The sequence below is a fragment of the Panicum virgatum genome, chromosome 6K, assembly GCF_016808335.1.
Source record: "Panicum virgatum strain AP13 chromosome 6K, P.virgatum_v5, whole genome shotgun sequence".
Lineage (NCBI taxonomy): Eukaryota > Viridiplantae > Streptophyta > Magnoliopsida > Poales > Poaceae > Panicum > Panicum virgatum.
In genome coordinates this window covers 46007688-46021599 of record NC_053141.1, presented here as the reverse complement: position 1 = coordinate 46021599, position 13912 = coordinate 46007688, and the positions used below count along the sequence as shown (strand labels likewise).

Here is a 13912-nt window from a genome sequence, read left to right as displayed (position 1 = left end):
GCCTATAACAAGAAAGAAAGCATCGATTTTTGGCGTGGCACAGGAAAAACAATAGAGTCTATGAGAGTTGAAGAATTAATCAACGAGTTGACTAAGCTTTTGGAAAGAAAGAGGTGCTTGATTGTTCTTGATGATCTATCTTCTACTATGGAATGGGACTTGATAATTCGAGTTTTACCTACATTGGAGGATATGAGTCGGATCATAGTCACTACAAGGGAAGAGAATATTGCAAAGCATTGTTCAAAGAAACAAGAAAACATCATGCTCAAGGTTCTAGAAGACAATGATGCACTTGACCTCTTCACAAAAAAAAGGTAAGCTCCCCATGGCTATATGCGCTCAAAACTAACACGCACACCTATACAAAATAGATTTTCTAGTGGTAATGGTCGTCAACTCTCTATGTAGCACACTTGATTGGTTCAGTTGCTCAATTATTTGTCAAAGCCATGGGACTATATGGCTCTATTCAAAATGTAACATGCACAAAAATAGTTCGGGGGTTATCTAGGGATTAAGAATGCCTCTTTCCTAAATAAATGAGAAAGTCATACATAATTTAAATTTTGGATACTTAAAGACCTTCATTCTATCTATTGCAGGTATTTAAGGAAGCTGCGGGATTTGATAAGCATCCTGAATTGATTGAAGAGGCAAAATTAATTCTGAAGAAGTGCAATGGACTTCCCCTTGCAATAGTCACCATAGGTGGCTTCTTGGCAAAGCAACCAAAAACTCGCATGGAGTGGAGAAAATTGAATGAGCACATTACTGCTGAATTACAGATAAATTCAGACTTGGGAAGATAAAAAATGTCCTTATTCAAAGCTATGATGGTTTACCTTATCACCTCAAGTATTGCTTCTTGTATCTGTCCATTTTTTCTGAAGACTACAACATTAGCCGAAGACGCTTAGTGCGCCGGTGGGCTGCAGAAGGCTACTCAAGTGAGGTACGTGGCAAGCCTATGGGAGAAGTAGCCGATAGCTACTTCATGGAACTCATTGACAGGAGCATGATACTACCGTCTCGACAATCAGTTTCTAGCAGGAAGGGAATTGACTCTTGTAAAGTCCATGACCTAATGCGTGAAATCAGCATCTCAAAGTCAACAGAAGAAAATCTTGTTTTCAGACTTGAAGCAGGTTGCAGCATAAACACACAAGGGATAATACGCCACCTTACTATAAACAGCAATTGGGAAGGTGGTAAGGGTGAATTCGAGAGCACAGTGAACCTCTCCCGCATACGCTCATTAACAGTGTATGGAAAGGGGAGGAGATTTTTTATTTCTGAAAAAATGAGCCTGCTGCGAGTGCTTGACTTGGAAAACACAATAGACCTTTCTGATCACCATCTTGAGCAAATTGGGAGGCTTATTCTCCTAAAATACCTTTCTCTAAGAGGATGTAAGGGTATTTTTCTCCTACCCAATTCATTGGGTAATCTGAAGGAACTGCAGACGTTAGATATTGCATATACACGAATAATGAAGCTGCCAAAGACCATCATCAAGCTCAGGAAGTTACAATATATTCATGCTGGACGTTTACGATTTTCAGATTCATACAAGGAACTTGTGGAGGATATGCCAAAGCTAGCACAGACCAAGTTATGCCTTTTGACTCTCCGTTCTATGGGATTTTGTGTGCTATGTTGCACATCTCAGCACAGGAAGAAATTGATGAGGGATGACCGAGACGCAGACAGGCGAGGCATTTAGGCATATGTGCTTATTACTGCTGCTGCTCCATGTCACCTTTTTTGAGAAGGCGTCTAAACCCAATTGGTATCGAAGTGCCAAGAGGGTTTAGTAAGCTGAGAGCACTACACACTCTAGGTGTTGTGGACATTGCAGCGGGAATGACCATACTAAAGGACATAAGAAATTTCACCCGGTTGCGCAAGTTAGGAGTGACTGGCATCAACAAGAAAAATTGTCAAGAGTTTTGTTGCGCCCTTGCTGATCTCGGCTCCCTGGAATCACTATCACTGCATTCAGAGGGACAGCCAGGTTTGTATGGCTGCTTGGATGGAGTGTCCTCGCCTCCTGAAAATCTCCAGAGCCTCAAGCTGGTAGGCAATCTTGTCAAATTGCCGGAATGGATCTGCAGGCTCCAGAATCTTGTGAAGTTGAAGCTACATAACACCTGGCTATCAGAGATGGATGAAACCATACAAATCATTGGCAAGCTACCAAACCTGGCCATTCTGGGTTTGTGGATGAATTCGTTCCTGAGGGACCGAAACCGGCGACCAGAGGGGGGTGAATGGGAGCCGATCAAAAATTTCTTCCGAAATTGATATGTCGGCCTATATCCCAAAATCACCACAAGCCCTCAAGAGTTCTAGGTGAAGTTTGGAATAGCTATGGAAGAGCTAAACCAACACAAACAAGTCCTATAATGAGCGAGCGAAAACTCGGAAGCAAACGAGAAAATCAGCAGACCTGTCTGCCTGGACCGGTCTGACCAGTGCAACGGACCGGTCTGACCGGTCGTGGCCTGAACACGTCTTGATCGGTCTGACCGGTCTTGCTGTCCAGTCTGACCAGTGCCACCCAGAAAAACCCGTGAACAAGACTTCAAAGGAAGAATCTCGAGCAAACGAAGTCCAAATCCAGCGAAACTTGGAGGATACCTCCGTAACTAACCTGCGAACATATCCTCAAGAGATCTTTCCCAAAAGATCAAAGAAACTTGAGAATTTAAGGGAAGATCAAGAAGGATTGGGGTTTTCTCAAGAACTCGAAAACTTCAATTCGTAGGAACTCGTGATTCCAGAGGGTTTGGCACGAAGCTAGGGGTACGGGAATCACTACAAAGAGCTCTACGAACCGTCGCGATCATGTGCACAAAAAACAAACCGAAAATCCATCACAAAAGATCACAAGAGGGATGGGATTAGATTGATTCAAAAGCCCAGAGGGCACAAGGAGGATAGGGCCCCCTTTCCCAACCAAATCCAATACAAAGTCTCACAAATCCATAAGCAAATCCTATTCTAAAGAGAAGAACGGGGGGAGAGAACCAGGGGCGGCGGCCTGGAGGAACAAGCAATTCACGGACGAAATACAAAAGCCCCACCGACCTAATACAAGTGAAGGGGTATTTATACCCGCGGAAACCGGTCAGACCGGTTCCCTGGACCGGTCAGACCGGTTGGTTAGACCGGTCAGACCGGTGCCAGGGACCGGTCAGACCGGTTGGTCTGCAGTATCCCCCTGTACACGATCCCATCTGACGGCTGAGGTTCTTTCTTCGGAACGAAATCTTCTCCACGATGCCGCCATCTTGATGAAGATCTGGTCCACGGTTTTGGAAGGTCCGTGAAACCCGGGTAGATGGCCAGTTTTGAGAAAACTGCCAAAACTCCTCGCGCGGGAAGATTCTCGCCTCCCCGCCGTGGCCCTAGACGCCATTCCTGCCTCGGCCTTCTGACGGCCCTAGACGCCGCCCGACGCCCGTCACCTCCTCGCCCGCAGCGAGGCCCTAGACGCCGTCGACGCCCGTCGCCTCCGTCATTCCCGAGACCGACGCCCGTGCCTCCACGACTTGGCGTTTTCAACCGCCGTCCGCCTCCTTGGTTTTGTGGCGCAAACCAAGAAACCCGCATTTCGTCGCCGCTTGCGCCCTCGATCCAGGAGTGGACGCCACAGCTGCCGCCCGGCCTGAGCTCCTCCACGGCAGCTCTCCGTCGACACTCGACGCCCGTGTACCTGCAATCCAAAGACCAAGCGCATGATCACACCGCACGGTTGACAATTCACTCATCACAGGCAGGATAGAGTACTCAACATTACTCAATCTCCCCCTTGATGAGTGCATTGTCAACACACCACCTGAAACCAGAGAAGTGATAAAATAAAAGCAAGAAAGTGAAGAACTCAAGCAAGTGACAAAAAGCTCAGAAAGTCAAGAAAAGTCACTTACTCAAGCACAGATCGATTCCCTAAGACAAGGGTAACGGCTCGACGCAATCGATCAAAAGCTAAAATATGACTCCTCAAAGACAGAGGTAACGCTCGACGCAGTCATGCTGGAAATGGAAGGAAAACAAGAAAAACCAGGAACCAGAAACAAAGCAGACACTCCCCAAGCAAAGTTTTTCCCTCTCACAAGTGCAACTCTCCCAAAATGATGCACTATCAAAGCCCTGTGCACAACAAGTTTTTCAAAAATCAAACAAGTCTCCCCCTTGTTCGATCACTTCTCCCAAAAATTCTCCCCCTTGTTGGCACATGCACACATCAAGCCTAAAAGATGCCTAAAACTCCCCCTGAAATTGAGACTCCCCCTGAACAGATACTATGCAATGAATGCAATGCAGGAGGTGTAAGTGAAAGCATTCAGGGATACAAGGATATGAGCAACATCTAGTCACAAGCACGTGTGCATCCATAAACAAGACCTGCATCTAGCTCAACAGGGTATATCAAATCAGTCTAGAGCTAGCCAAGTTCAATTTAGGAGAAATAAAAGCATCACCCAAGATCTAGCACTAACAAGTAGGGAATGGAAAGCAGTGCTAATCATACTCATACAGGTGAGCCAAACCAGCCAAAAGCATGTCGCAAACATTCATTTTTCGATCAAATTTATATCAAGCAATTCTTAATGCCATGGGTTGAAAGCTTGTCATGCTTTACTTAGCAACGAGGCCAAGCATATGCCAAAGACAATCAGAAGCTTAAGATACTCGTTTCAGTCATGCACAGCCTTGTCCGGGTTCTCACAAGTGCAAAGTGAGCCGTCCCAAAAACTCGATCAGTGCGACAAGTAATCCCACCTGGATCTTTTCAATCCATTTCAAGAACAGTTTAACCAATTTTATCAAATTTAGATCATTTCAAGTATGAATTGCTTAACGAAAGGCTGCACTAGCATGAATAAGATAGCAAAGCATATCAACACGCCCTAACATGCTAGTAGCCAAGACAGGGTGATCATGTTTTCAGATTTTCAAATCAAAATAGCTTAACTCAGATGATGTTATATACACAGTGGAGCAAGCTATACATGATCAAATTTATGAACTCACACTAGCAAGCACTAGAAGATCGTAGCAATGTATACAAGAATGCTAGTGCAAGTGAGGCAATGCAAAATGCAAACATGTACAATGCATGTGCACAATGCAACTACCAAACCTAGAAAACAAAGAGAAGCAAATAAAACCTACAAAGCTAACAAAAGAAAAGTCAACGATCAAAAGGGGTAACAAACCCCAAGCTCCCCTCTCAAGCGAGCAAAGTTGTCCTGCTCAAGCGGTTTGGTTAGGATATCAGCGGTTTGCCTCTCTGAAGGGACATGGATCAAGTCTATGTGGCCTCTCTCATGATTGTCTCGCAGGAAATGGAACCGGATATCTATGTGTTTGGTTCTGGAGTGTAGTACAGGATTTTTTGCAATGTTAATAGCAGACATGTTGTCTACAAAGATGGGAACCCTACCAAAACTCAATCCATAATCCTACAAGGTTTGTTTCATCCAAAGTATCTGGGAGCAGCAGCTAGCAGCGACAACATACTCAGCTTCTGTGGAAGAAAGCGCTACGCTAGCCTACTTGCGAGAGGATCAAGACACCAAAGAAGTACCGAGAAATTGACAAATGCCGGATGTCGACTTGCGATCCAACCGACACCCACCGAAATCGGCATCAGAAAAGCCCACCAAAACCAGAGAAGAATCCGCAGAGTACCAAAGACCAAATTCAGGGGTGAATTTCAGATACCTGAAGATGTGTTTCACCACCTGCCTGTGGGAGGTGCGCGGAGAAGCCTGGTACCGCGTACAGAGGCAGACACCGAACTGAATGTCCGGCCGCGTCGCCGTCAGGTACAGGAGGGAGCCGATCATGCTCCTGTACTCCTTCTGGTCCACCGCCTCCCCATCCAAGTCCTCATCAAGCGCCGTCGATGTGCTGATCGGAGTCGGCTGAGGAGACAAGTCACTCATGTCGAACTTCCGCAGCAAGTCTCTGGTGTACTTGGCTTGATGGACGAACGTGCCCTGGGAATTTTGCTTGATCTGCATCCCGAAGAAGAACTGCAACTCACCCATCATGCTCATCTCGAACTCCCTAGACATCTGCTCAGAAAACTTGGAGACATGAGCGTGAGAAGAGCCACCAAAGATAATATCATCCACGCATATCTCAACTAACCGAAAATCAGTGCCAGACCGCATGAGGAGCAAAGTTTTATCCACACATCCCATTTTAAAGCACTGAACCAGCAAAAAGGTTTTAAGTCTATCATACCAAGCTATAGATGCCTGTTTCAAACCATAAAGTGCTTTCTGAAGTTTATAAATATGGTTTGGAAACTTGGGATTTTTGAAACCAGGGAGTTGTTTCACATAAACCTCTTCTTCGATAAAACCATTTAAGAAGGCAGATTTCACATCCATTTGGAAAATTTTAAAACCCTTGGAAGTAGCAAATGCAAGAAAGATTCCAATAGCTTCCAAACGAGCAATAGGGGCAAAAGTCTCCTCAAAATAAATACCCTCTTTTTGGCAAAACCCCTGGGCAACAAGACGAGCATTGTTTCGAACAACCAACCCATCCTCACCCTGCTTATTTTTGAAAACCCACTTCGTTCCAATGGGATTACAAGCAGGTGGAGGCTCGACTAAAACCCAAACTTGGTTTCTTTCAAAATTTTCAAGTTCCTCATGCATGGCATTGACCCAATTAGAATCAGAAAGAGCGTGTCCAATATCCTTGGGCTCAAAATAGGCAACAAATGCTGAATGAGAAAAGCCAGCGATACTTGTTACCTTGGACCTGGTGACTCGCTCGTTGAGATCACCTAGCATCTGTTGAGGTGGATGACGACGCTGAATGTGTCGAGGTGCTTCCCGCGTCGAAGTCGCCTACTCCTCAACCAAATCTGGTATCTCCTCAGGTGCAGCTGGTGAAGCCTGAGTCACCTGCTCGATCGACCCCCGTGAAGTAGACGTAGTCGGATCAGGGCCGCCATCATCTTCTGAGCTCGTGGCAGAGGCAACTGGGTCCATAGCACGCGTGGTAGCCTCAGCGTCACCCTCCGCAGCTTCTTCCTCCTCATCTTCAAAGATGGAGGTGCCGAGCTCATCATCTCCTGCAACTTCAAAGACAGAAGAATTGCACGGTGCAGTCTCGTCGAAAGTGACTTCACAAGTCTCTCTGACGATGTTAGTATCAATAATCAGCACACGGTAAGCTCTGGAGTGAGAAGCATAACCGAGAAAAATGCCTTCAGACGAGCGAGACTCAAACTTATCAAGATTTTCATCTTTCAGCACAAAGCACCGGCAACCGAAGACTCTGAGATGATTAACACGGGGCTGGCATCCAAATCGCAACTCATAAGAAGTCTTGTGCAAGAAAGTACACAAGAAAATGCGATTGGACACATAACAAGCGGTGTTAACCGCCTCAGCCCAGTATTTGCGAGGAGTCCTATGCTCATCGAGCATCGTCCTCGCCATCTCAACCAGCGTCCGATTCTTCCGCTCTACAACTCCATTCTGCTGTGGAGTGTAGGGAGAAGAATACTGGTGTTCAAGCCCTTGATCACTGCAAAAGGCGTCAAAACGAGCGTTTTTGAATTCTGTGCCATTATCACTGCGAATCGCTCGCATGGCCTGGGGTAGCTCATTTTTCAATCTCAAGATCAAGTCTCAAACAAACTCGAAAGCCTCATCCTTGGTTCTCATGAAAAAGACCCAAGAATAGCGAGAAAAATCGTCCACGATCACAAGAACATACCACTTCCCACCAACTGACATCACCCGAGAAGGACCTACTGTGTCCATGTGTAGCAACTCTCCAGGGTGAGCGGTCATCACCTGATTAACAGGCGGATGAGAAGCGGCAATCATCTTCCCGTGGCGACACAGATGGCAAACAAGGTCCTTTTCAAACTTCAATTTGGGCAATCCTCGGATTAGACCAAGTGAGCTAATTCTCGACAACAAATCAAAGCTCAAATGTCCAAGTCTCATATGCCACTTTCACAGATTAGAAGAAGGACCAGCCAACAAGCAACGAGAAGGGCCAAGAGGAGTTCCAGAAAAGTCAACCAAGAAAACCCGATCGCGAGGTGTAATCCGGCAAACCAAATCTCCTCTAGAATCTAAAACACGCGAACAGCCCTCCTTGAAGCGAACCTCAAACCCCTCATCAAGAAGTTGCGAAACAGAAAGCAAATTGAACCCAAGGTTCGAAACAAAGGCAACCTCTCTCAGGGTAAAGCGATCAGAAACTCGAACAGTGCCAAGTCCACGTACCTTTCCTCTTCTATTATCCCAGAACACAATGTACTCCTTTGAGCACATCGGGGTGAGGTTGGAGAACCATTTGTCATTTCCGGTCATGTGGCGCGAACAGCCAGAGTCCATGATCCACCTGTTCTCCAAGCCTCCAACCTGCACATCAGTAGTGAGACAAAGGGTGAGCAAATGTCTCAACACTGGGGTTAGCAAAGTGAGAAGCAAACCAGTGTCGAGCCATTTGCTCTACAGAAGGGTTAGCAAAACCAGGCAAAGCGTATCCCCCATCCCGTCTACCGCATGACTGACGAACACCACCACGAGGAAAGCGTTGTGCCTCGAAACCTCCTCCAAAGCCTCGGTCCCGTGGTCCATAGCCGTACTGAAAACGACCAGGAGCACGACCGGCAAAGCGACCACCCGCTGGAGCACGGTAAGAACCACCGTCTCCCTGACCTCCACCTACACGGCGCGCCCTAGCATCTTGCCTATTACCACACTGAGGAGGACCATGCACCCGAGTAGAGTACATGTCCGAGTTGCTCTCTCCTGCTCACGCCTCACAGCCTGCTTCCTCCTGAAGCAAAACTCCTCCAGGTGACCTTCTCTATCACAGAACTCGTAGTGGTACCTCACCTCTCTCTTGGGAGGTGGAGGCCTAACCTGCGGACGGGGAGGAGCAGCTCTCTTCTTCTGGGCAACCTGAGCTGTGGCAGCAGGGAGCATGTCGAGGGGATTCCTCAGCTCATTGCGCTTTGGAACCCAAACCTGTTTCTGTGGATGTGCTTTTTGTGGTTCTTTCAGCACACCATCCACGGGGTCAACAAGCGAAGGCTGCGTGCTCGAACTAGCAGTGTTTCGAGCACTAGAAGCTCCAGCAGCCTTGTCGATCTTATCATACAACCTGTCAAAGTCTGACTTCGTGTATGTGTAACCGACCCCAAAACCATCACCACGCTTGAACTGCTTAATCATCATGCCCAACTGCGGCTCACTAGCAGAAACCCAACTAAGAATCGCCCTAAGATAGGTATTCTCATTCTCCAAGTTGGCTTTCTCTACTGCAAGATTATCCAAGTCAGAGATCAAACCAGGGCAAACAGAACAGTCAATAGGTGGGCTAGACTCCACGACCTTAGTCTTCCCTAAAGACTTAACCAAGGCGTTCTTCTCATCTAGATCCGACCTTAGCGTGGGAAAAAGCTTACAAACACCAAGCAGAACTGGCCTAGACTTCATCTCCTCTAGCTCACACACAACAGTAGCAAACTTGGACTGCAAAGAAGCTAGATAGGACTTAAAGATAGGACACTCATCACATTCAAGCACATCGCTAACACTAGGAGCGTCCTTAACTAGTTCTAGTTCATGCTTGGCCTTAGCGAGCTCATGAGACACGTCAGCAAGCGAAGTCTTAGCAACATCTAAGTTCGCAACGTTCTCATCATGCTTGGCACGGAGAGCAACAAGATCGTTCATGTGAGATATGCAGCCAACGCACTCATCCTCACCAGATTTCTCCCTAGCACAAGTCAGCTCAGCCCTAAGCTTTCTACGCTCTCTAGCTACTTCCTTAAGTAGCCTCTTCTGGTTGTCGAGAGCGGCGTACAACTCCCTAACCTCCGTATCAAGCAGGTCGATTGTGGAGTTTACCTCTGAATCGCTCTCGGATCCAGGAGAAGAGTCGACGTGCGTTGGTGTAGCATGTCCACCCGAAGATGCACGAGCACCATCGGCTTCACCCGCCATGGTGCAGAAGCCCTTGCGCCGACCGGCCGCCAAGCACAGGCCGATGAAGCCTGTGGCTTCCTTATCCCGCTTCTTCTTCTTCTTGTCGTCGTCATCAGAGGTCGGTGAAGAAGAGCGGTCGGTGTCGGAGCTCTTGTCGAGGTCGCTGAACTGCGCCAGGAAGGCCTTCTCCCGCTTCTTGGCCTTATACTGGAAGCGCTTCTTGAGCGACTCCTTGTCGAAGTGTCCTCCTCGGTCACGACTGCGCTGCTTGTGGCGCTGACGCTCCTTGTTGGAGCCTCCCTCGTAACGGTCGCGGTGGCGGTAGTAGTCGAAGTGGTTGTTCTGGCCACAGCCGGATTTCTTGGGGCAATCGGCGATGAAGTGGTTCAAATCGCCGCAGTTGTAGCACCCGGGGTTCTTCTTCCTCTGCCTGTTGTGGTAGACGCGCTGGAACTTGTTGATGAGGAGGCACAAGTCGTCATCGCCCAGCGTCTCCAGCTGCTCATCTGTAACAGAAGGCAAAGTGGCAAGAGAAAAGCCAAGAACAGAGTTAGCGTTAGAGCTCGATCCACCTGGGCCAGTCACAAGGGCGATACTCTTGGAAGGAGGGACACCATTGAGCTTGGCTCGTGTCTGGTTATCCACCTCCGTGGCCTTGAGCTTGCTGAAAAGCTCGTTCATGGTCAGAGTCTCATAGCCAGCAGACTCAATGATCGTGTTCACCGTGAGATCCCACACAGAGCGGTCAAGTGCGTAGAGCAGCTTGAGGGCCTTCTCATGCTCTGTGTACTCAAGGGCCTCAGCAGATCTGTTCGCATTGACTTTGTTCACAATCGATTAAAACCGACTGAACATGTCGCCAATGCTCTCACCTGGCCCCTGTGTGAAGTTCTCGTATTCACGCTGGTGAGTCTCGAACAGTCTGGCCTTCACCTGAGGTGTGCCCTTGTGGTAGTTCTCAAGGCACGTCCAATCTTTGTGGGCTTCCTGAAAACCCTGGACGCGTGAGAACTCCGCACGAGAAACGCCAGCGAACAAGGCATTGACAGCCTTGGCGTTAGCCTCGTGCTCGGTCACCTGAAGAGGTGTGGTCCGAACGGCAAGCACCTCGTAAGCCTGGTTCTTGGTGATCTCCCAAACCTCGGCTCCCATGCTTTGCAAGAAGGCTCGCATACGCACCTTCCAATAAGCATAGTCCTCGCCGGCAAACACGGAGATCTTCCCAAGACTCGCCATGGTCGCCAAGTTGTTTTCGAACCGGTTAAGGTACTGAAAACCTCAACCAAGCTCTGATACCAATTGAGGGACCGAAATCGGCGACCAGAGGGGGGGGTGAATGGGAGCCGATAAAAAATTTCTTCCGAAATCGATTCGTCGGCCTATATCCCAAAATCACCACAAGCCCTCAAGAGTTCTAGGTGAAGTTTGGAATAGCTGTGGAAGAGCTAAACCAACACAAGCAATCCCTAGAACGAGTGAGCGAAAACTCGAAAGCAAACGAGAAAATTAGCAGACCTGTCTGCCTGGACCGGTCTGACCGGTGCAACGGACCGGTCTGACCGGTCGTGGCCTGAACATGTCTTGACCGGTCTTGCTGTCCGGTCTGACCGGTGCCACCCAGAAAAACCCGTGAACAAGTCTTCAAAGGAAGAATCTCGAGCAAACGAAGTCCAAATCCAGCGAAACTTGGAGGATACCTCCGCAACTAACCTGCGAACATATCCTCAAGAGATCTTTCCCAAAAGATCAAAGAAACTTGAGAATTTAAGAGAAGTCAAGAAGGATTGGGGTTTTCTCAAGAACTCGAAAACTTCAATTCGTAGGAACTCGTGATTCCAGAGGGATTGGCACGAAGCTAGGGGTACGGGAATCACTACAAAGAGCTCTACGAACCGTCGCGATCATGTGCACCCAAAACGAACCGAAAATCCATCACAAAAGACCACAAGAGGGACGGGATTGGATTGATTCAAAAGCCCAGAGGGCACAAGGAGGATAGGGCCCCCTTTCCAAACCAAATCCAATACAAAGTCTCACAAATCCATAAGCAAATCCTATTCTAAAGAGAAGAACAGGGGGAGAGAGAACCAGGGGGGCGGCCTGGAGGAACAAGAAATTCACGAACGAAATACAAAAGCCCCACCGACCTAATACAAGTGAAGGGGTATTTATACCCGTGGAGACCGGTCAGACCGGTTCCATGGACCGGTCAGACCGGTTGGTTAGACCGGTTAGACCGGTGCCAGGGACCGGTCAGACCGGTGGGTCTGCAGTATCCCCCTGTACACGATCCCATCTAACGGCTGAGGTTCTTTCTTCGGAACGAAGTCTTCTCCATGATGCCGCCATCTTGATGAAGATCTGGTCCATGGTTTTGGAAGGTCCGTGAAACCCGGGTAGATGGCCGGTTTTGAGAAAACCGCCAAAACTCCTCACGCGGGAAGATTCCCGCCTGCCCGCCGTGGCCCTAGACGTCGTTCCCGCCTCGGCCTTCTGGCGGCCCTAAACGCCGCCCGACGCCTGTCACCTCCTCGCCCACAGCGAGGCCCTAGACGCCGTCGACGCCCGTCGCCTCCGTCATTCCCGAGACCGACGCCCGTGCCTCCATGACTTGGTGTCTTCAACCACCGTCCGCCTCCTTGGTTTTGTGGCGCAAACCAAGAAACCCGCCTTCCGTCGCCGCTTGCGCCCTCGATCCAGGAGTTGACGCCACAACTGCCGCCCGGCCTGAGCTCCTCCGCGGCAGCTCTCCGTCGACACTCGACGCCCGTGTACCTGCAATCCAAAGACCAAACGCACGATCACACCGCACGGTTGACAATTCACTCATCACAGGCAGGATAGAGTACTCAACATTCCTCAGTTCCATGACGAACTGCCTCGTCTCACTTTCCGTCCTGAGGCATTCCTAAATCTGATGGTGCTGGAGCTGGACTATGTCGATAGTAAAGTCATGTTGGTGGAGTTTGAAGAAGGAGCAATGCCTAAGCTTGAGATGTTGCTTTTGAAAGAAGAATCACATTGGGTCCGTGGGTTATCATCTCTCCCGAGCCTCAAGCAAGTTCAGCTCCAGGGTCACGAAGAGCCCTTCGTGGATGCCATGCGGGGCCAGCTCTCCATGCACCCAAATAAACCCGTATTGAAGAGGCTCTGAGAGGTTAGAGGTATTCCTCTGCTGCTTCTCTGTTCCCTTCCCCTTTTCTGCATCTGAAGTATGTTTTGATTATCAAGTCCCATCTGAATTTGGACAGCGGAATATGTTTCGATTATCAAGTCCCATCTGCATTTGGACAGCGGACCGCAGGCACCGTCGGGGACTGACAATGGATACGGCTTGCCGTTTGTGTGATCAGGAACACGAGACAGCCGATCATCTACTCTGCACTTGCAGTTTCATCTACTCTGCTACCAAAGTTATCCACCTGCTGTAGATTTAAGCTTCCTGGAGTGGTGGCTTCTCTTGCGAAGATCTGTCAAAACAGCAGAAGAAGGGACTGGACACAGCTGTGATGCTCGTCTCTTGGATGGTCTGGAAAGAGCAGAACGCCCGGGTTTTCAACAATGTTGAGCGCGCTCTGAATCAGCTACTGTCTGACATCCTTGCGGAGGGAGGCAACTGGATTCAGGCAGGGGCGACTAAGCTTGCTGGAATCGGCTGGCCCCTTCGGTCGTCGGTAGGTGGAAGCATCACCTCTAGTTGGGTCTTGTGCTCCCGGGTGTTCATCGGTTGTATCTTAGTGCCCTATGGTCCTTTAAGTTCGGTCGAGGTGTGCTTGCGCCCGTTATGGTCTGCGTTGTAAACTTTTGACAATCTATTTCTTCTTAATTCTATTTCTTCTTAATGCAATGATACACATCTCTCCTATGTATTCTCAAATAAAAAGTCCCATCTGTATCCTGTACTGCTCCTGTCTTTACTT

At 48.6% G+C, this 13912-nt stretch overlaps 1 protein-coding gene across 1 annotated transcript; it reads left to right on the top strand.

Annotated features, from left to right (window-relative positions):
- Positions 1-60: 60 nt before the first annotated feature.
- Positions 61-13386, top strand: LOC120713562 (disease resistance protein PIK6-NP-like). Its single transcript, XM_039999497.1, has 3 exons — positions 61-317; positions 1710-2235; positions 12856-13386. Exons 1-3 carry the CDS (start codon positions 61-63, stop codon positions 13144-13146), a joined length of 1074 nt encoding a protein of 357 aa, XP_039855431.1. The 3' UTR covers positions 13147-13386.
- The last annotated feature ends 526 nt before the right edge of the window (positions 13387-13912 follow it).

Bases quoted from the DNA above. Each gene is read 5' to 3' on its own strand.
- LOC120713562 (XM_039999497.1), top strand. From the start codon at position 61: ATGAGAGTTGAAGAATTAATCAACGAGTTGACTAAGCTTTTGGAAAGA. The intron at 318-1,709 runs GTAAGCTCCCCA...ACCGAGACGCAG, and splicing joins GACCTCTTCACAAAAAAAAG to ACAGGCGAGGCATTTAGGCA. The intron at 2,236-12,855 runs TTCCTGAGGGAC...AACATTCCTCAG, and splicing joins TGGGTTTGTGGATGAATTCG to TTCCATGACGAACTGCCTCG.